Source organism: Sphaerodactylus townsendi, linkage group LG10, assembly GCF_021028975.2.
Source record: "Sphaerodactylus townsendi isolate TG3544 linkage group LG10, MPM_Stown_v2.3, whole genome shotgun sequence".
NCBI lineage: Eukaryota > Metazoa > Chordata > Lepidosauria > Squamata > Sphaerodactylidae > Sphaerodactylus > Sphaerodactylus townsendi.
The window spans coordinates 12,862,737-12,885,135 of record NC_059434.1 but is presented as its reverse complement, the minus strand read 5'-3'; the positions used below and the strand labels follow the sequence as shown (position 1 = coordinate 12,885,135).

At 44.7% G+C, this 22,399-nt stretch overlaps 1 protein-coding gene across 1 annotated transcript in view; it reads right to left on the bottom strand.

Moving 5' to 3' along the window:
- RELL1 (RELT like 1) overlaps nt 1-20,688 on the bottom strand; it is a 34,429-nt gene extending 13,741 nt beyond the window's left edge. The window contains exons 1-2 of the mRNA XM_048510126.1: nt 20,296-20,688; nt 3,801-4,025 (exon numbers count right to left, since the gene is read on the bottom strand). Coding sequence (XP_048366083.1) covers nt 3,801-4,025; nt 20,296-20,374 — 304 coding nt within the window. The 5' untranslated portion in view covers nt 20,375-20,688. The remainder of the gene's footprint in view (nt 1-3,800; nt 4,026-20,295) is intronic.
- Nucleotides 20,689-22,399: the final 1,711 nt, after the last annotated feature.

Genomic DNA, 22,399 nt, shown 5'->3' with positions numbered 1-22,399 from the left:
GGTGGGAAGAGGACAGAGGTGGGCAGAGGTGAGAGAGCAAGAGTTAGAGCTAGCAATGGTGGGGAAACTGGAGCTTGAGGTGCGGAACAGCAAGGGCACAAGGTGTTGATCAAGGGCAACAGGAAGGGCCAAGTTTGGCCAATCCAATGGGCCAACTACACATTTCAGCTTTTAAGAAGTGGCGTTCCCTGCAGCCACACAACTGGTGTAAAGAATGGCTTGTTAAAAATAAAGGAGAGCCCGAATGGGCTTGCAAAGCTACCACAGAGGGAGGAAGTCCCCACCGAGCCTTTTCCCCCAGCTGTTTTCCCACTGCAGCAGTGGCGTAGGAGGTTAAGAGCTTGTGTATCTAATCTGGAGGAACCGGGTTTGATTCCCAGCTCACCGCCCTGAAGCTGTGGAGAGCTTATCTGAAGAGGGATTCCAGAGTAGCCTGTACACTCCCACACACGCCAGCTGGGTGACCTTGGGCTAGTCCAGGGGTAGGGAACCTGCGGCTCTCCAGATGTTCAGGAACTACAATTCCCATCAGCCCCTACCAGCATGGCCAATTGGCCATGCTGACGGAAACTTTGATAAGGAATTATAGTTCCTAATTTTATCTGGAAAACCACTGAGTTCAGGCTAGTGGTCACAGCTTCTCGGAGCTCTCTCAGCCCCACCGACCTCACAGGGTGTTTGTTGTGAGGGGGGAAGGGCAAGGAGGTTGTAAGCCCCTTTGAGTCTCCTACAGGAGAGAAAAGGGGAATATAAATCCAAACTCTTCTTCTTCTTCTTCTTCTTCTGTTGCCATGTGGAAAAAAGACTTGGCAGGGGAAAACAAGAGGCTTTCCTCTCCTAGTAGAAGCATTCCAAGCTCACCTGTGCTCTCCTTTACTTGTTAAAAACCGTTCCCCACAGCTGCTGTGTGGCTGCAGGGAACCAGAGCTGAGGTCAGGGAACCCAGACATAACTTGTTAAAAACCCAAACACACAGTCTGGCCCAGAAACCAGACTAGAGATTGCCTGTCGAATTGCAGAGGTTGACAGTATCAGTGTGTTTCCCTTTCGAGTCTGAAAAAGGCCCAGAAGCCTTAAGATGGACACTCCCAGTCAGGTGACTTGGCCGGACACCAGCATTTGACTACACAGTTCCTGCGTCAAGGTTCAAAATATTCAACACTCTTGAACTTTATTTGCCCCTAGATTCTGCTTCCTCCCTTCTGCCTGGTTACTCTTGTGAAAAGGTAATAAACCCCCTAGAAACAGGACTACTCATATCTCAACACATCTCGGCACGCATCCTGATGGATCAGCCTTCTACTGCCAAGACTTGCCTGAGCAAAACCATTATTTAAACAACTTGCATTTAAACACCACTGAATTCCTACACAGGCTGTTCTGTCTTTTACTGCGGTCCTTATCAGATAGTTTGACATCCTGGACCTTTGGAAGGGAGGAAAACAAAGAGAGAGAAAATCTACTGCTGCCCTGGAGTATGACTATTCTTAAGGAAATGAACAACAATTACCTCTAGGCAATTAAATCCACAATCAGAACATGCTATGGCAGCACCATGGTAGTAGGCTTAGGCATCCACTCTACAAGAGGGCAGGATTAGTCTGCACTTTCAATCCACTTTCAATGCACTTTGCAGCTGGATTTTACTGTGTGAAACAGCAAAATCCACTTGCAAACAATTGTGAAAGTGGACTGAAAGTGCATTATTCTGCATGAGTGAAAGTGCCCTCAGTGACTTTGGGACTTGAGAATGAGATCCTAGAATCCTTCAGGTCAGATTGATAGTGATCACCCCTAAAGCTACATTTGATCACTCTCATGCTGCCTGAGATCAGCATGAGCACAGGAGATCAGCTGTTGGGAGAGGAGTCTGAGGGGCTTACAGCTGGCTGCCCTTCCCCCCTGCCAGATTGGTGTAGTGGTTAAGAGTAATGGACTCTAATCTAGACAAGCAGGTTTGATTCCCCACTCCACCACATGAGCAACAGACTATAATCTGGCAGATGGGGTTTATTTTCATGCTCCTCCACATGAAGCCTGCTGGTTGACCTTGGTCTAGTCACAGGTCTTCAGAACTCTCTCTGCCCCACCGACTTCACAAGGTATCTGTTGTGGGGAGAGGAAGAGAAAGGAGTTTGTAAGCCGCTTTGGGATTCCTTATGGTTGAGAAAAGAGGGGTATAAATCCAAACTCTTCTCTGCGTAGGTTGCAGGCAGTGCAGGGGATCAGTGGCAGCAACAGCAGAGGTTTCAGGGCAGTGGCTAGGGCAACTATCTACAAAGAGATGGGAGCTCCCAGCATAGGACTCAAGGCAACTGCCCTGCATGCCCCAAGGCTAAGACCACCCCTGCAGGAGGGAAGAGCCAAGTCAAACATGTAGTTCATTTAGAGTTTCACCCACAGCTAGAGAAAGAAGCAGAACAACCTCTGTACACCATCTTCAGTGTATTCCCAATGGCTAAGTAAGCATGAACACGTTTGGAAGCAGGACACCCACTGTTAATGCTGACTTAGGGTTGAACCCAGCCAATTCATTTGCTCGGTCTCACCCAGTTTAGCTGCTAACAACATCCTTCCACAAGGGGTTTGCCCATGCGGGTCCTATGACCCCATAGCCTTTTCTGGTGGTCAAAGGAGGCCCTTTCCTCCCAATTTCACCAGTGGAAAACCTGGTTGGATTCAGCAGGGGAAAGAAATGCCCAATCCAGTGCTCTGGGGAGCAGCAGTGGCGTAGGAGGTTAAGAGCTCATGTGTCTAATCTGGAGGAACTGGGTTTGATTCCCAGCTCTGCCGCCTGAGCTGTGGAGGCTTACCTGGGGAATTCAGATTAGCCTGTGCACTCCCACACACGCCAGCTGGGTGACCTTGGGCTAGTCACAGCTTCTCGGAGCTCTCTCAGCCCCACCTACCTCACAGGGTGTTTGTTGTGAGGGGGGAAGGGCAAGGAGATTGTAAGCCCCTTTGAGTCTCCAACAGGAGAGAAAGGGGAGATATAAATCCAAACTCTTCTTCTTCTTCTTATAGCTACTCCCTAAACCATGCTTAAGAGCCTAAGGGCATCACCTGTGGTCTGGCTAAATAAATGTCAGGGGAACAGTCACATGCCTGGCATGACAACAAACTGATCAGCACCACAGCTCCCATTACACTAGCAGGGCTATGTCAGCAGGGAACTGCTCCTGCCCTTCGCTTCCTAAAGCACATGTAAAGAGAAGCCAAACACAGGGACAGTTTGTGCCATGGAAAGAAACGCATCTTACTATAATATGCCTCTGAAGATGCCAGCCATAGATGTGAGCAAAATATCAGAGCTAAAACTATCAGACCACAGCCGCACTGCCCAGAAAACCCACAACATTCAGCTGATGCCATCTGTAACAGCCTTTGACAATACACAGGGACAGATTCCCTCTCTGCTGTTTTCTGTTGCTTCCTGAGACTCAGGGAAACAGCAGTTTCCAAAGAAAAGTGGGTGAAGTTAGTGGCAGAATGTACTAGATGCACCCGCCAATGTACCAGAGTTTCTTCTTACCCACACCAATAGCGGAAGACCCATCAACCTTTGCACCCACTCACTCTACAGACCTATTGTTGCTTTTAATTGAATGTGTACCTTCATCTCTTTCCAAGGAAGTCAAGATGGGATATCTGACATCTCTTCCCCATCCTCCCACATTTTAAGCCTCACAACAATTGTGAGAAGGGGCTTCAGGGCAATGGGGAGATTTGAGTCCAAAGTCTCTTGTCAAAGTCTATCTTAATATATTACTTCCAGCCTTGTGAAGATGACTCTGGCTTACCTATTTTTTCACCAAGCTTCTCCTCTTCTTGTTCCGCTTCTGTTGTACAGCGATACCCTTGTCTCTTTAGTATATGGCAGATTAAAACTCCCAGGAGTCCCATGAGGAAGCAGACAGGAATCAGGGCGTAAGCAATATAATGAGTATGGTCAGATCCATCTGTGGGAGGTTTGTTTGTAACACTGTTTAAATTGTGACTTCTTGCCATAGGAAAGTCTTGATTTCCTATGAAAAACAATACAAAAGAGACGGTGTTAACATCAATCCAACTTGTGCAAAAACATTTCTAATTTTTCCTCAGTCCAGAAAATTAGAAGCTCCAGTCAGTGCAAGGCCATGTTGACTAACAAGTTTGGTCACAATTTGTTTCTGTCGTTGGCAAATAAATTAAAAATCTGAAAATGAGTTGGAAACCTGCATCTCGTCCTATTTATGTCAGATATTCATTTCACACCCTCTGAAAAGGGTTCTGGGAAGTAAATAACCATTTTAAAAAATGTAACAGTCTAAAAAAGAAGATTTGCCATGTATCAGTTATGAAAAACTCAGTGGGCGCCTTCAAACATCCAGAATAATGCACTTTCGATCCACTTTCGATGCAGTTTGTAGCTGGATTTTGCTGTGACATGGCAAAATCAACTTGCAAATTATCATTAAGTGCATTGAAAGTGGATTGAAAGCACAATTGGCCATGCTGGCAGGGGCTGATGGGATTTGTAGTCCATGAACATCTGGAGAGCCGCAGGTTGCAGACCCGATTTAGCATGTGTGAAAGTGTCCTTAACTGAAGGCTTTTACCTACAGTGAACAAATTCACTATTCAGCAAATAGATCTTCTAAACAAAGATGGACTTGGTTCTACAAGATAAATATACATTGTGCAGTTTCCAAGAAAGAGAAGGGAGTTAAATTGTTAAGGGCCACACAAAGCTATGATATGCAGCCGACTGGGACTACACAAAATGGAGAAGATGGTAAAAAAAGGAAGATGTCAAAGTCACTTGTTAACTTAAACCTAATACAAAAGTTATAAAGGGTATTGGCATCAAATGTTATACTACTATAGGGAGTTCCTTCAGTTCAGAACATCTTTATGTATGATTCTTATGTAAGAATCAGGAAGATAACTGGTTCATTTTTTAAAATCAAGTTTTATAGCCTGGAGGCATCTAGATTACAATTATTCAAGAATGCAAAAATGTTTTAGAAGAAGAGTTTAAGAAGGGTTTTATGCCCTGCCTTTTCTCTACATAAGAGTCCATTACGCATGGAACGCTTACCTCAGGACTCTTATCTGCGCAGTGGTCTCATCGTGTTTTTCTGTTTACACACAAGGCGGCACTTCCTCCTGGGTGCACAGTTTTTCAGCAGACCCTCTGGTCCTGGTTCTCTTAACTCCACCCATCAACTTATTCTTAAAGGCACAGATCTCTTTACACTCAGTAGTCAAGATTGCTGACTTAGACTTTAACCTGCACTTTTATTGACATCACTGTTCCAAAAATAACCCCCCCCCCCCAAAAAAAAATGAAAGAGCAAAGCAATTCCCCAGATTACGCACTGGTAAGGGGGACCATGCCTTTGAGACAATATTCTCTACCCCTCCCCCCCCTGCTATTGCTGCTGACCCCGGAAGACAGAGAGGCTTGTTATTTCCAAGCACACACTGTTATTACTATGTTGAGATATTGATAATCAATACAGAGGGTGAGTGAGCTTTTTTTCTTTCACTTGAAAGAGCTGGTAACAAGGAAGGGGGGCACGGGGGAAGGTGTGGGTGGCAGTGGGAAGGAATGGGAACGCTGACTGTGGACAGACCGAAGATGTCATTGGCAAAGTTGTGCTCACAGGCCAATCTGCCAGTGATTCGCTCTGGCAGTGAAGCAAAATTAAAATCATGCTAAAAGTGGCCTCACTTGCCATGGAAAGCATGAAAAGTGAAAGCGAAGCTTGAAGAACTTCGTCCGTACAAGAAATCTTGCTGTGATAGACACTCATCCCCACCATGCAGCAAACATGCTGAGAAAAATTGGCCAATGAGTCTTAAAGGGGTTTACAATCACCTTCCCTTCCCCATTCTCCAACAGACACCTTGTGCGGTAGGTGGGACTAAAAAAGTTCTGAGAGAACTATGATTAGTTCAACGTCACCCAGCAGGCTTCACTTGGGGGAGTGGGGAATCAACCCCAGTTCCCCAGGTCAGAGTCTGCTGCTCCTGTGAAGCAATAAGAAACAAAATCCAACTTCCCAGATTAGAGACAACCACTCTTAACCACTACACCACACTGGCTCCATTGACCTTCTTCAATGTTTTCATCACAATCAATACAACAATACAAACACCCTAACCTAATTCTTTACCCTATTTAGTCATTCTTGTGGAATCATGGAAGACTCATATTGGCCCAGTGGATAATTCAATAAAGATGCAAGTTTTCCCCCTCCTTTCTTACTCTGACTTTTAAAGTAACCCACTTGTATAAACAAGCTTTGCCCTAGAAATTAGTAGATGGGAAAACTGGTCAAAACAGGCTTGGTAAAAGTCAAACCTGCTGTCCCAGTTTCTGGTTTAACAATTACCAGCTTATTACAGTGCGTAGGTAGCATCAAGTCACATTAATTTGATTAAAACTGTCACTGCATGACAGAAGAAGGATAGATATTGTGTACAAATTAGCTGATAAAGTACCAACGTAGGGGGCACAGTTTGCACCCTTCCACGTTTTGACCATTAAATTCCTATCCAACTGTCTGGGCAGCAAAGGCAAATATTCAAATGTTATAATCGATTCTTTATCCTCATGAGCACCATTAAAATACCCTATCCAAAATCTCTCTCTAAATCTCTCTTCAAAAATCTCTCTCTCATTGGCATAATCAGCACTAAGTTTAGCATGAAGTTTGATTAAAGTATTGTCTGAAATCCTAAAGTGGTTCCATGTTTTTTGGTTCTTTGCAAAGTTACTGCTACCTTTGTGGAACAGCATATGGATTCTGCCAGCATATACATCCCCTGGTATTCAGCAGACAGCATACTACATCACACCAGACCAGAATCATATTTGTTAAGCTTGCCTCTGTTCAAATAAGGCAGAGGTCTTCAAACTATGGCCCTCCAGAGGTTCAGGAACTACAATTCCCATCAGCCTCTGCCAGCATGGCCAAGTAGCAGGGCTGATGGAAATTGTAGTTCCTTAACATCTGGAGGGCCATAGTTTGAAGACCCCTGAAATAAGAGAAAGAAGATGATGAGCAGGGCTAACGTTTGCATGGTCTTCCTACATTTATGATGACATAACAAAGAGATCCAGTATGATGAAGTAGTTGGAAGTGTTGGACTGAGACCTGGGGGACCCAGGCTTAAGCGCCCACTATGCCATGAATGCTTGGCTGGGTGATCTTGGGCCAGTCATACACTCTCAGCCTAGTCTACCACACAGAGTTGTGAAAATAAAATGGAGAGTAAAATGATGGGGCAACCTGATTCAGATGGGGTGGGGGGAGAATCCACAGAGGAAATTGCATAGGGCAGCACTGATATGCTTGCCCCCTCCACCTTGAAGGGGCAGCCCTGTCGGTACAGGGGGAAAATGTGCCCCTGTTCTCTGTGGCACTGAAACTCAGAAGTCCAGGGTGCTGTGGAGCTGCGCTGGCATCCTTAGCAGGATGCCAGTATGGGGGGAATGGCAGTCCCAGGAATAGAGCCAATGTTCCCAGAGGGGGAAAGCTGGGCCCCGGGCTCTTGGACTTACAGCATAAGTCACTGTGACCAATGGGGAAATTTGGGTGGGGGGGGGGATCCACATTTCCTTCACCACTATGCCACTTGAAAGCCTTCGCTGTATGAAACCAAATGTTGCCACCTCTGGCCGCCACAGCACAGATCTACAAACAGGAAAACCTACGTGTTGGCAGCGAAAGCAGCAAGGACATTTTACTTCCCAACTACCATGGCATCAGCTAATTCATGACCTGCACAATTATTTAAAGCATTTTGGCATTTGCCAATGCCTCACGCTGATTCTTCACATTGTCAGGAACAGATAAGTAGTGATGGCTTTGCAGGTACTTTTGCTGATAAAATCTCACAAATCTATCTAGTCTGGATATTGGTTGTAACATAGTTCAGACAGAAGTCTAAAGCACTGGGCTGTCTATTTATGGAACAATTTGATTCAGTTAACTTGATGGAAGTTAACAGGATCTTTGAATGGGTCTGCAAAAGCCACCACGCATACTTTCCACATTTGATGAGGCTCAGCTGACCCCTGCTGCTTCAGTTGAGAGCCTACTGTTACACTGGACCCAGGATCATTACTGACATTAATGCACACACACAAAATGTTTCCTGGAATTCTTCATTTAGCTTGCATGGCTTCATTTGGCCAATTTGAACACCATGGTGACCTCAAGACTATACTACTACAATGTAGTTTTTAAAGGTATGCCCTAACAATAACCATTTTAAATCATGTTATTTAACTAAAACAACAACATTATATCATATTATGTATTCCTGTATTTGCTTAAACATCCATGACACTACAACCAAGTCTCAAGACTTCTGAAGTATTCTGCTCAAAAAATTTCACTGGAATTTTTACCGCCTGCCCCTCCCTCCTCACACTTATGCACTGTGGTGTAGCGGTTAAGAGCAGGTGGATTCTAATCTGGAGAACTGGGTTTGATTCCCCACTCCTCCACCTGAGTGGTAGAGGCTTATCTGGTGAACCAGATGTGTTTCCACACTCCAACATTCCTGCTTGGACTAGTCACAGTTCTTTGCAACTCTCTTAACCCCACCCACCTCACAAGGTGTCTATTGTGGGGAGAGGAAGGGAAAGGAGTTTGTAAGCCACATTGTGAGTCTCCTTATAGGAGAGAAAGGTGGGGTATAAATCCAAGCTTTTCTTCTTAGTCCCTAACATCTCCTTATCCAGATCTATTGCACCTCAAACAATGTTCTACTCATTGAACTTCTTGAAACTTGGCACTCAAGAAGTACACATAGATTTGCAGAGGAACATAGGTTTGAGGTCTGTTTCTCTACTCTATATGTTTGTTTGTTTGTTTTTAAAAAATGCTGTTAAGAATAGGTACGTCATCTCTGAGCACACAAATTTACAACTACAAAACTACTAACTACAAAACCAAGAATCTGGATTAAAAAATCACCCAAAATAATGTTACAGAAACCACTAGGAGAGCATGACATTGGGATCTGAATGGATGAATTAATGGAATACATATACCAAAAAAAAAGGCAAACATTGCATGAATATACACACACACTGCATAATTAAAAATTGTACTATATTCCATGGTGAAATAATACATTTGGGCTACAAATGTATCTTAAACTGAAAGCTATCCTTAGGTAGCCTTTTTCTTTAAAAAAAACCCTTTTTATCAAACAAAAATTCAATTTAATTTTTCTAAATCTGATTTAATTTTTTTCAAATCTAATTAAAAACACATACATTGATTTTTTTCCTGCTTGCTTAAAATATTTCCTGATTTGTTTTGTTTTTTAAAAAGTAGAGTGCTATAATAAACTCTCCTATACTACAAAATAAAATTAAAATCTTCCCTGGAGCATAAGAAAACTCCCATAATACTTTAGAGATGTAGGGCTGATTCACTTCCTTGTACATCCTTTTCTATATTTCCCTGGCATGCAATCCAGTTCCTTGCCCTCTGCTGTAGAAGCTCCCTGCATAACCTTGGGCCAATCGCATTTGCTTAACCCAGGGGTCCCCAAACTACGGCCCGGGGGCCAAATGTGGCCCCCTGAAGGCATTTATCCGGCCCGCCAGGCATGGCAGCGATGGCTCCATTCATGTGCAGCGGGGGCTCGAGGGAGAGGAGGAACCGGCCCCAACGGCTGTTGATTGCAATTACATGATGGCACCCCCAAATCTCCATGAATTTTTTGACCCAGAGTTGGAAACCTTACACGTGGCAACTCCTGCTCCGCCCTTCCCTCTCGGCTACTCCATGTGTTGCTCTCAGGCTTTCTGTTCCGCCTCACTCCCATTGGCATCAGCCAGGCTGGTGAATCGCTCGCTGGCTGCTAGGGAGGAAAGAACCCAGGAAGATACCTAATCCTGGGTTAGATGGAATGCTTCATTGGGAAAGTTCTGCTTTTTTTTTTTTTTACAGGGGAAGGTATTCCACAGCCTCCCCAACAATATTTGGAGCCCATCCTGTACTTGACATACTTTGGTCACTGTTCTAAAAATAGACCATGACAGAAAGGCTGAAAGGTGAAATCAAACATTTTACAATCATTTGTGCATAGGAATTTGTTCATAGTTTTTTTTAGTCCGGCCCTCCAACAGTCTGAGGGACAGTGAACTGGTCCCCTGTTTAAAAAGTTTGGGGACCCCTGGCTTAACCTAACTACCTGACAGGGTGCTGTGAGGATAAAGTAAAGTAGTATGATGTAAGTCGCTTTTGGTACCCATTGGGCAGAAAGGAAGTGTATGAATTAATTAGACAGGTAAATAAACTTTGGCATGAGAAGAAACCACTGCATTCATGCAGGTCCTGCGTACAGATGTGGAAATGGTTCCTGGCTTGAAGGCAACTGTGACTGCCCCACATGGAGGCTATGCTCACCTGATGCTAAGGACAGTGGCAACTATGACAGTACAAACCAGGGGTCTGCCACCTGCGGCTCTCCAGATGTTCACGGACTACAAATCCCATCAGCCCCTGCCAGCATGGCGCCATGCTGACAGGGGCTGATGGGATTTGTAGTCCGTGAACATCTGGAGAGCCGCAGGTGGCAGACCCCTGGTACAAACACACTAGACAAAAGCATCAGATGTGGCAGCTGAATCCATTACAGCATTGAAAGAAACAGTTCACTGTGCTTGATTACAATAATCAGAATAAGGCTGTTTCTACAGCATTTGCAACTCTTCTATATATCCCCAAGTATACAAAAACGTCACTCAACAAAGGCCTCTCTTCTAATTTGGCTACTCAGCAACCATGAAAGCCAGCCTGATTTTCATGTGGTAAAGCTCAAGAGGCCCCTTCGTGCACCTGTTTTCAAAGGACTAAAATTAGCCCCATCAAACAGGAGGAAGGCTACAACCAATGCAGGAATAAACATTGTCTCTTCTTTATTAGCAGTTGCAGCAACATTTCATTTTCCTAAACTAACACATTAGGAAGCTAAGTGAATAGGTGCAGATTATTTAAGAGGAAGCTGTCTGACAGACAGACCACAGCCTGTGAGCATCATGGCCTTCCAGATTAAACAACATCCTGAGAGATTTTAGCATAGTATCAACAAAGGCAACAAGGGAAAAAACAGGGACGGACAACAAATCACAGTAGAGTTATATTCAAGCTTACATTAGGACATGCAATAAATTAAATAATTTTTTCTGGATTATTCATCTCCTTTCAACCCAATGTCCACCAAGATCTTCCACTTCTTACAGTTACACAATGTGCTTTCCAACACTCCATGGAACCTCAAGCTCTGAAGAAAATCCAACCTTGAGTCTCCAAGGAATACCAGGAGGGGCGAGCAAATGTTTAAGGATGCTCAGGTCAGTGGAAAATTCTCACACCCCTGTGCTAGTCAAGACATGAGTGGGTTGAGCATCCTGTGTGTCAGCGTGGTGTAGTGGTTAAGAGCAGTGGAGTCTAACCTGGAGTTTGATTTCCTGCTCCTCTACATGGGCAGCGAACTCTAATCTGGTGAACTGGATGTGTTTCCCATTCCTCCACCTGATGAGTGACCTCAGGCTAGTCACAGTTCTCTTTGAACTCAGCCCCATCTGCTTCACAAGGTGTTTGTTGTTGGGATGGGAAGGGAAGGATTGTGTAAATTGCTTTGAGACCCTTAAGGTTGAGAAAAGCGGGGTATAAATCCAAACCCTTCGCCTCTTCTTTCTTACTGCCCTGATTTACAGACCTTTGTACACAGCTGCAGGTGACATGCGCCACTCTTTCAGGTAACAGAAGGTTGGCCTGGGAGGAATGTCACAGAAATATGCACAGAATGGGTGTCCATGCTCAAAGAGGTTGAACAACTTTATCTTAACCGATTATCTTAAATATGGTTGATGACTATCAGAACTTCAGCCTTTTTAAGATGCAGCTTAACAAAGAAAAAGTTAGTTGCTATTCCTTGTTAGAAGGAGACGCCTCTGCTAACATGCTCTTTCTCAATCTCTTACATAAACACTGTGGGAACCACACAGTCCCACACACATCCAAACAGTCGAGTCATAACAAAATTTCAAAAGTAGTTTCCTCAAGAATTGTCTTGTGCTCAGCAAAAGCAAGCAGTGGAACTTTTCCCTGGACATTACTACAAACTGCAGGCAGGAGTATCATATTGTAGAGGAGTCTCCTCTACAAAGAAAACAGTTTTTCAGCACGTCCCCAACATAAGCGTTGACTCTCCACCATCCAGGAAGTATAGCCATGACTTCACCGCTAACACACCCCTCTGTCTTCATAACAAAATCTATGCTGATATTTCTTTTATTTCCAGCCAAGTAAGCTCGGCGCCATCTGGATTCATTTCTTTGGCCCCCAGAATTAGCCCCATGACCTATTTTGGGCCTCTCCCCAGTCCACTCCGTGGATCTTTCAAGGCTGCTTAATGGTTTCTTGCGTTGAAATTTCACCGGCAGAATTCTCGCTCGGCGTGGATAAGGAGGCCGCTCGCGATGTAAAGATGCTGGAAAACGACTTCTGACGAAGTCGCATGCATATGGCCCGCGATATTCCTCCGACTCACCTTGTCCGCCAAATGCTGGCGTCGAAATGGTTCGCCCATGCTGCCCTCCGACCTCCAGGGTCGGAGGACAGCGATGAGCGGCCATCGCACAGCAGGCCGGACGAGGACAAGGTGAGTCGATCGGAAGCGGTCAGCCGCAGTTCAGCGGTGCTGTTCTAATCAGCCACCGAACAACACGCTGTTGAAGGAAACAAACCTTTAAAGGTTAGTTTTCAGAAGCGTTTGACGCCTGGGAGAGGGAGCGAAGTCAGGCTCCAGCGCTGCTGCTGTTGCAGCCACCTGTCTAAATGGCTCTTTAGCTGCATTTCCGTCCCTCCTTGGCTTTCATTTACCGGGTCAAAAGGAAACCAGTTCGAGCCTGTTGTTGTTTCTAAGAGCAGAAAGAAAAGATACCAGTTGTAAAGAGGTGTGTGTCTGAAATACCAATCCAAAGATTCAGCATAGATGAAGGAGATCTGAGCAGCAACGCAAGGAAAATGGGACAACACCTCACGTACCTGAGAGGAGCTTGGAGAGTTTCCAAGAAATGGGTGGTTTCATGTGTTTGCCCTCTCTGAAATCACCCGTTTCTAAGAAACTCTCCAAGCTGCTCTCAGGGACATGACGCATTGTCCCATTTTCCTCCTCTTGCTGCCCAGATCTCCTTCATCCACAGTGGATCTGAGGACTGGTATTTCAGACCCACGCCTCCTTCCAGCTCGTAACTCCACTCATCTGGGGTCTGCCGCCTAATCTCTCACACACTTCCTTCTCTCGCCTCAGATTTGGGAGTGGCTTGGCACTGCTCTCTTGCCCAGATCTGCTGATTCCACCTTCCCCATTTCTGATTTGCAGATCTGGTTTCTTTCGCCCCCTGGAAGCTTTGTGGTGAAGGTTCTTCACACAAAGACACCTGTCACTGACTTCTGAACAGACGTTCTTGAGTCTTGAGACGTACCCAAAGGTATCAATTTTGGGGGCAAGAGTTTGCTCAGGCTCAAACTAATGTTAAAATTTGGACTAGAAGCCTGCAATTAAAAAATATTAGAGGGTGTCAAACATGCGGCCCAGGGGCCAAATCTGGTCCAATGAGGGGGCTTATCAGCTCCACAAGTCAGCTGAGTCACACTTGCTGCCAGTCCCGATTGGACCCACTCTGCTGTACAGATCGAGAAAGGGTTGTCTCAGCTGGTTCTCAGCCACCACCTGAATTGCAGGCTCACCAGTCCAGGCACACACACCAAGTACCATTCTGGGGCCAGGTAAGTGGTTTATGTCAAATTCAACATTTGTAGCAAATGAGTTCAACGTCACTGTGTCAGTGTTTGACTAGGACAGTGATAGAGAACCTTTTCGAGACAGAATGCCCTAATTGCAACCCAAAACCCACTTATTTATCACAAAGTGCCAACATGGCAATTTAACCCGAATACTGAGGTTTTAGTTTAGAAAAAATGGTTGGTTTTAAAATTCTACCTTGCTTTTCCATTGAAAAAAGTCCAAGGCTCACAGAGCACAATAACACAAAGTGACTGTAAAACACTCCGTAAAATGTTAAATAAAACAGCAGCAACCAAGTGTAAATAAAGTATAATAAAAACATAATGGAAACAGTAGCAACAATGCACAGATAATTTCATAAAAAGCAATTAAGCTACAGCAGTTATTAAAGCAGGGATTTCATTTTAGCAACAGTAGCAAGTCTAGGGAGGAACAAATGAAATTCTTCTCGGAAACAGCATTTTCCGCATTTTTAAGGAGGGAGTCTTTTCCAAGGGGAAAGAGAATGGAATGCACATTGTTCTCTTTTGTTTTCCTTTTGTACCACTTAAAAAGCTACCCACATGAAAAAATTAATACTCTAGTCATAACAGCATTATAGGCCAAAGCAACACTGAATAGTTAATACAAAGCATAAGCAACTCTCTTGAGAGCATGCTAGGAGCAGAAAATCAGTCTATTATGCTTATTTTAAATCCACCTTTTCTGTCAACACAACAAAAGTGAGTCACAACAGAATAACAGAATTGGAAGGGGCCATGCAGCCCATCTAGTCCAACCCACTGCCCACTGCAGAATCAGACTAAAGCAGGGTGGCCATTCTCTGACACTCAGATGTTCACGGGACTACAATTCCCATCAGCCTCTAATTGGCCATGCTGGCAGGGGGCTGATGGGAGTAGCTCAGTCCCGCTTAATATCTGGAGGTTGTAGGGTGACCACCGCTGCCCAGAGAAAGAGAAAGAAAGAAGAAGAGTTTTGGATTTATATCCCCTCTCCTTCCTGCAGGGGAGACTCAAGCATTTACACAATCTCCTTGCCCTTCCCCCCTCACAACAAACACCCTGTGAGGTAGGTGGGGCTGAGAGAGCTCCGAGAAGCTGTGATCAGCCCAGGTCTACCCTAGTTGGAGCGTGTGTGTGAGAGTGTACCAGGCTGAAATCTTGAATTCCCCAGATAAGCCTCCACAGCCTCAGGCAGCAGAAGCCGGAGAATCAAAACCCGGTTCCTCCAGATTAAATACGCGAGCTCTTAACCTCCTACGCCACTGCTGCTCCTAAAGCATCCTTAACAACATGGTTCATTATTATTGATTGTACAATTTCAATCCAAAGGCTATTTTATTTTTTAGAAGACATGTTAATTGAGATTTGTCTCCTTTGAGAATATTCTGCTTTGGAACTGAAAGCAGATTTAAATTTTAAAAGGAACACTATGAAAACAGTACATCATTTCAAGAGAAGTAAGCCCGACTTCCCCTACAGCTGAACAATCCGTACCCAAACAAGTTCCTCCAAGTTCATTTCCATTTACTGAATACACATACATTGGACTCTCACAAGGGCAAGGCTAAAATCAAATTTTTTTATAAATACATGTATCAGTGGATGAAAATATCATACTCAACTGCACCAGAGAACAGAAGTTGAAGAACAGGGGGGCCTCCAGTGCACGAGTGTCCGGGCATGCCCGGTGTTCGCTGACACCCTATTCGATAAAGCCGCCAAGTGTTTCTTAGGAAGTGGGTGGGGCCAGGTAGGTTTTCTGCACAGCAAGGCTTCTGATTGGCTGTGCAAAATTGTTAATGTTGCTTTGGCAGCAGCTGCCACCACAGCATGAGGATCTACCCTGTGTTACTAAAGTGAAGCCGTGGCAATCGTTTTGTGGCAGCCTCCGCCTCCTGCATGGCTTCATTTTGTAGCGGCCATTTTCACAGAATTACCGTAAGTGCAGCAAAAAGTTGAGAACTCCTGAATTAGGAATTTGACCACAAAAGGCCTAATGAAGAGAGATGAGTTTTTGCGCCCTTCCAAAAAGGCTGTTTTTTTAAAGGAACAGCTCCAACTCTCCTTTTTGAGAGCACTCACTCCAAATCTTTGCACTTACAGCTAAGTCCTGCTCTTCATTGTGAATGTGGCATACAGAACTTGGGGCCTACCCCTACAAACTGAAGCAGTAACAGGTCTTGTTGGGCACCTTAGTTCTAAGGAAGTATACACAGTTTATTATGCACGCTTGTTCTCCTGATTTCAACGGGACTTACTGTGAGGTAAATATGCCTTCAGCCTGCAGTCCCAAATTGGTGACTAACTTTGGATCTGCAAATATTTAACAGCATGTTCATAATATATTATTGTATTTTAATAACAAATTCAAAAGACATGTTATCACATGTCCCTTTCACAAATACACATGTCTTCCCTTCACGATGCTCGCACATACTATACATTAAGACAAGATTTTCAGAAGAAAACAACGAATTTCAGCGATTGTTGACTGGTTTTACTGCGCAAGAGAACACAAAGGACCCAATGACATCATTCTGTAGAAACAATTTTGCAGAAAGCTTTGCAAGAATTTACTTTTACATTTTCAAGCAAAACACATGGCAGGCTCTCATTGCGTAGCTCAGTAGCACAAGTAATAGAACGAGGAAATGTTCAATCCTCTCCTCCTGCCCTTTTAGTACAGAAACAAAACCTCGAGGAAGCCCAGTGAATTACCCAAGGTGAACTTTCCTTCAGTTCAAGGCAGGAACCAGCAGAGTTTTATCAGGAGTAAACTGCAAATCAAGATAATTTATAGCTCTGGACCCTACAGGAGAATGAGGTTATGTGAGAACTGTCATTGCAAAACACTGGACACAAAGTTATGTAACTATTATACAACAAAGGGCCTTGCTTCTTTTTTATTAAAGCCATTAGATCAATGTTACTCACTCTGCAGCTCAGATAGTACATTTTTCAGATACCATTAACCAGAAGACCTATATTTACCAGCACAAGGCTTGCAAGGCGTGGCTCCAGCTTCTCTCTTTCTTCAGCAACAGCAGCTTCAAGGTGGGAGTCAAAGGCCAACTACAGCCCTCCACCAATGGGCAAGAGTCTTGTTCACTTCTCTAAAGGCAGGACAGAGGCCACTTCAAAGAATAGTGCTCAGAAGGGCCACAGGGTGAGTCCCAAGCCACTACCACTGCATAGATTCCGGTCTCAAATCCCGTGCAGGGAATTAAGAGATGGGGAGAAGATGCGGTTCCATCTGATTTTGACAAACACAGAACAGAATTGTTCTATCCCAAAGGAGCTGTATTATCACATCATACTACAAAATATTGTAGTGAATAAAAAGACAACAGCATCAAAGTCCTTCCTAAATCACACAACATGGCACAACTGAGACACAGTCATTTCCAATGACATGTTACTTTTGTAGAAGGGATCGATATCAAATTCTCTTAGTTGGAGAGGGGGGAATCAATGAGTTTAAAAACCACCCTTAGAGAAGAAGCTTTTTAATATATATCTTATTAAGGAAAATATCTGTCACCTCCCACTTATGCAATCACTAAAATGTTTTTGAATTACCCTCACCCCACACACCAACCCACACATCCTGAAACATACAGGGAAAAAAATACATTTCAGCACACTATTTTAACAAATTTTGATTGTTTTGTGTGTATCAACAAATGGGTAAAACACATTAAAACAATCTGGTTTTGCTGATCTTGAATGTGTGCCCTGAGAGACAAAGCAGGCTGTGAATTAAACAATGAATCTTTTGTAACTGGTGGAATTAAGTTGGCACATCAAGACAACATCCAGTCATTTCACACATTACAAATTTCCTGCATGCAAGATGCCTCCAAGTGCCTATGTATAGCGCAAAATATTGCGGAACCACTGCATCCACTAACCTACACATGATTTGCACACTCAAATTCTTACCCAACGGTACTTTACTTTTCACAGAAATTGTGTGTTATTTAAACTGATATAGAATCACTGAAGATGAGGTAACATCAATGCAAGGAGATTTCACAACAGGAAACTAATTACAATAATTATTCCAGAAGTATGAGAAGGCAAAGATAGGCAACATGGTGCAGTGCAGGGGTCTGCAACCTGCAGCTCTCCAGATGTTCATGGACTACAATTCCCATCAGCCCCTGCCAACGTGGCCAATCAGCCATGCTGGCAGGGGCTGATGGGATTTGTAGTCCATAAACATCTGGAGAGCCGCAGGTTGCAGACCCCTGGTGTAGTGGATAAAGTGTCAGACTAGGAGCTGGGAAACCTCCATACAAATCCACTCATGCCGTAGAAGCTTGCTAGGTGACAGTCACACACTCTCAGCTCTAGCCATGGATGAGAGATCTCCTAGGAATATCAGCTGTGTGAAGTGGAGGCAGGCAATGACAAACTACCTCCAAACATCATTTGCCTTGAACCCCATCAAGGGGCGTCATAAGTCAGATGTGATGTGATGGCAAAGAAAATATGAGAAATCAAAGTAGTGGAACTGGGGAGAAAATACCTCAAAACTCAATTTTGTGAGGCGGGGGGGGGGGGGGAAAAAAAAAAAAATATTAGAACTCCGGGTTCTGATCCAGGAGAGGTTCAAATTCTAAAAAACAAGCATCAGCCCAGAGCAAAGTCACAGCAACCCAGCCTCAAAGTCCTGTTTCTTAAGACTAGATGTGCGAGCACACTTTTCTCAGTAAGAGAGCACGCCAGTCTTCACATGCCCAGGAGCCCTTTTCCAGGTACCACTTGGCACTTTTGCAAGACTTCTGGCATTCAAAATAATTCCTGGAGCTTAAACTAAAGCCAGGGCGGGACCACACAGCTGGGGAATCCTAAATAACCAGAACTGCCTTTCACACAAAGAGAACAATCAACCCCTGGAGTTTCAGCTGCTAGTATCTGGACCAAAGAGGTTTAGAAAACGAGACTAACTCTAAACAGTTTAGGCAACCCTAAACAGTTACACCATTCTAAACCAGGCAGGCGGGCCCCCTCATTCATTCGTCATGCCTCTCCAATCAGCACTCGGTTTGGTGCAAAACCCATCAAGAATCTTTCCAGTGTAAATTCTGTGTAAAAAGAGGAAGGAGCTGGGGTTCAGTTTTCAGTTTTATTACGGCCATTAGGCCAGCAAAAGGGAGCTGGGGTTTAAAAGGTGTGAATCTCATCAAAAATCTTCCAAATGTGCATTCTCTATGCAACCAGCTAGAATAGAATTAGCAGTCAGCAGTGCTGAAGGGTCCTAATTTTAAACGGAGGCTGGAAACTTCTTTTTTTCCATTTTTCTAATTTTTCAATCCTAGACCTATTGCATTGCTTACGAGATCCCTTCTGTTATTCGATTACATTGCTTTATACCAGGCATAACCTTGAGGTTCGAGCACAACACTGGCAAATATGGAACAAAAGCACAAATTGATAAATAATAAAACACACCAATAGATAAATAAATAAAAAGCACAAATAGACAAGTAATAAATAACGGTGTGGTGATCACTGTATTCATTTCGCAAGAGGGAAAATAAACTGTTGTATCCTCCCCCCACCCATGAAAATTTTCTGGCTTCGGGTCTGTTAAAAACCCTCTCCAGCCAACGTGTTTGGAAGGATGCAACAGTTTCTTTTCCCTCGTGCAAAATAAAAAGGGGGGGAAGTAAGAGACAGACCCGCACAGAGCTCCCTCTAGCCCAGGGGTAGGGAACCTGTGGCTCAAGAGCCACATGCGGCTCTTCTGCCCTTGCACTGTGGCTCCACGAGCCGAGCCGCCGGCCACATCCTTGCCCGCCCTGCAGGCAGAAGGGTGGCCGCACCGCGGTCTTCCCCTCTCACCCGCCCTGTTGGAGCGGGGCGGGCGCTTTCCCGGCGGCCGGCAAGGCCGAGCCGCCAGCATCATCCTTGCCCGCCCTGCAGGCAGCAGGGCAGGCGCATCCATGTGCTTCTCAGAATGAGCGGAGTAAAAGGTTAAAAAAAACCCTATATATATATAGTGTTATCTTTATTTTCAATGTCAAAAATTATTTGCGGCTCCAAGTGTTTTCTTTTCCCGTGGAAAACGGGTCCAAATGGCTCTTTGAGTGTTAAAGGTTCCCTACCCCTGCTCTAGCTGGTGCATTCCCCCCACCATCACCACCACTTTCTCCCCCTAGTAAGAAAAGTTTAGTTCATGAAGGGCAAAATCATTCACTGCAACTCCGGCATGTTAAAAGCTAATAATAAATAAATGCATAAAAAAAAAAAAAGAGTCAAGCGCAGGCAGCTGGAGGGAGCGGGAAGGAAATGGCAGCGGAAAGGGGCCGGGGGGGGGGGGGGCCCAGAGAGGCAGCAGCCGCCGCGAGGGACCCCTTCGCCCGCGGGGGCGCCGCCATGGGGAGCGCGCCCCCGCTTCCCTTCAGTTTTCCCGCCCACACGCAGCCTTCGAAGGAACCCGGTCCACACCCACCGTGCGGCCAGGCGGACGCCGCCGAGCCGAGAGAAGCGCCGGAATAGGCGGGCGGCGTGGCTACTCGGGGAGAAGGCATCGCTACGGGGAAGCGGGAAGGCAGCCCCACTCCGTCCGGTGGCAGCTCGTTCGCAGTCCTCCTCCTCCTCCTGCAGGCCGGGCGCGGCTCCGCGGAGCTCCGCCTTTCGCCGTCTCTCCCCCGCGGGCCAACCCAGGGCGGCTGAGGGCGGCCGGCGGCCCCTGTGCGAGCGGAGGGGCGCGAGCCCTCCTGATGTGACGAGAAATGGGAGCCCCGCGCCTGCAAAGCTGAGGCGGAAATCCCGCTGAGGCCGCCGGGGCTCCTGTTTTGTTTCCTTCATGAGGGGGGGTTGGCGGGGCTGAGCTCCATCTGGGGGCTGGCTTCCCTGCAGGCCCTTGGTCAGGAAACGTTCACAGTACGGGGCAAATGTGTCCCCTGGTGGTCAGCCCGTCATGATTTATTTTCTTTATTATTTCCTTATTGGGGCTTTCTTCTGTATATACCAGTTTGGGACTTGAGACGCAAGGTGAATACAAGGAATCGGACAGCATGAAGAATCTCATCCTCCATTCTGTTTCCAGCCAGTTGCAGAGAATTCACATTTGGAAGATTTATGAGAGTTTTCACGTCTTTGTACCTCAGCTCCTCCCTTTTTTAATACATAGTATAAAGCAAGTGATATAATGTTTTTGTTAATTTTCTCAATATAGCTAACAAACAGGAAAGATGAAACCGAAAAAAGGAGAAGAACAGAGACACGACAGAAAAAGATAATACAGCTACCCAAAAACTGGATGAATGTTAACCCTAATGCTCGAGATCTCAAGATTGCAAAACTAATATGATCAGAGAGAGTGTTACACAGTTTTAAAATTTGCTACCTAGCACGAGGAATCTCCTAAGCAGTTCTGTTCCGGGGCCAGTTGCAGAGAATTCATATTTGGAAGATTTATGAGAGTTTTCACGTCTTTGTACCTCAGCTCCTCCCTTTTTTAATACATAGTATAAAGCAAGTGATATAATGTTTTTGTTAATTTTCTCAATATAGCTAACAAACAGGAAAGATGAAACCGAAAAAAGGAGAAGAACAGAGACACAACAGAAAAAGATAATACAGCTACCCAAAAACTGGATGAATGTTAACTCTAATGCTCGAGATCTCAAGATTGCAAAACTAATATGATCAGAGAGAGTGTTACACAGTTTTAAAATTTGCTACCTAGCACGAGGAATCTCCTAAGCAGTTCTGTTCCGGGGCCAGTTGCAGAGAATTCATATTTGGAAGATTTATGAGAGTTTTCACAACCTTTTTACCTCAGTTCCTTCCCTTTTTGTGCATAGTATAAAGCAAGTAATGGAATAGCATGAGGAATCTCATAAACAAAGTGATAGATCTGGGATTTTAAAAATTAGAAAAGTTTTTTAAAAAGTTCCAGACATCCTACCTTATTCTCCCAGGCTTTTCAAATTAGGACCCTTAACTGCTAATTCTGTCCTAGCCAGTTGCATAGAGAATTCACATTTGGAAGATTTATGATGTGATTCACACATTTTTATTGCAGCTCCTTCCTTTTTTGACATTGAGAATTTACACTTGAAAGACTTGTTGATGGGTTTGCACACCAACCCTTGTGCTGATTGGAGAGGCATGACAAATGATTGATGGAGTTCAGCCCCCTTTTCCACTACTGTGGCTATGGGTCTGAGAAGCAAAGGCTGATTCCGCATGGGCTAAAAACAGTGGTGTGAAAACAGTATAAACCCTTTTACACTGTTTTAAACCCTTTTACACCATTTTCACACCGTTTTCACACTGCTGTTTTTGGCCCATGCGGAATCAGCCAAACTGAATCACGCCTTGACTCGGTGACCATGGAAGGATGTACAATTGTCCCTTCCACATCACAACTTTCCCCTTCGTGGTTTTGATATATCGTGGGTCAGCATAAGAAATTAAATGGAAATTTGGGGGGAGTTTTGCTGAAGCCACAGATGATAAGCAAAGGCCAGCATACGACGCAGAAAAAGTTTAGAAACTCAAAAATGCATGGATAGTGTTGTATAATATCAACATATTTTATTGTT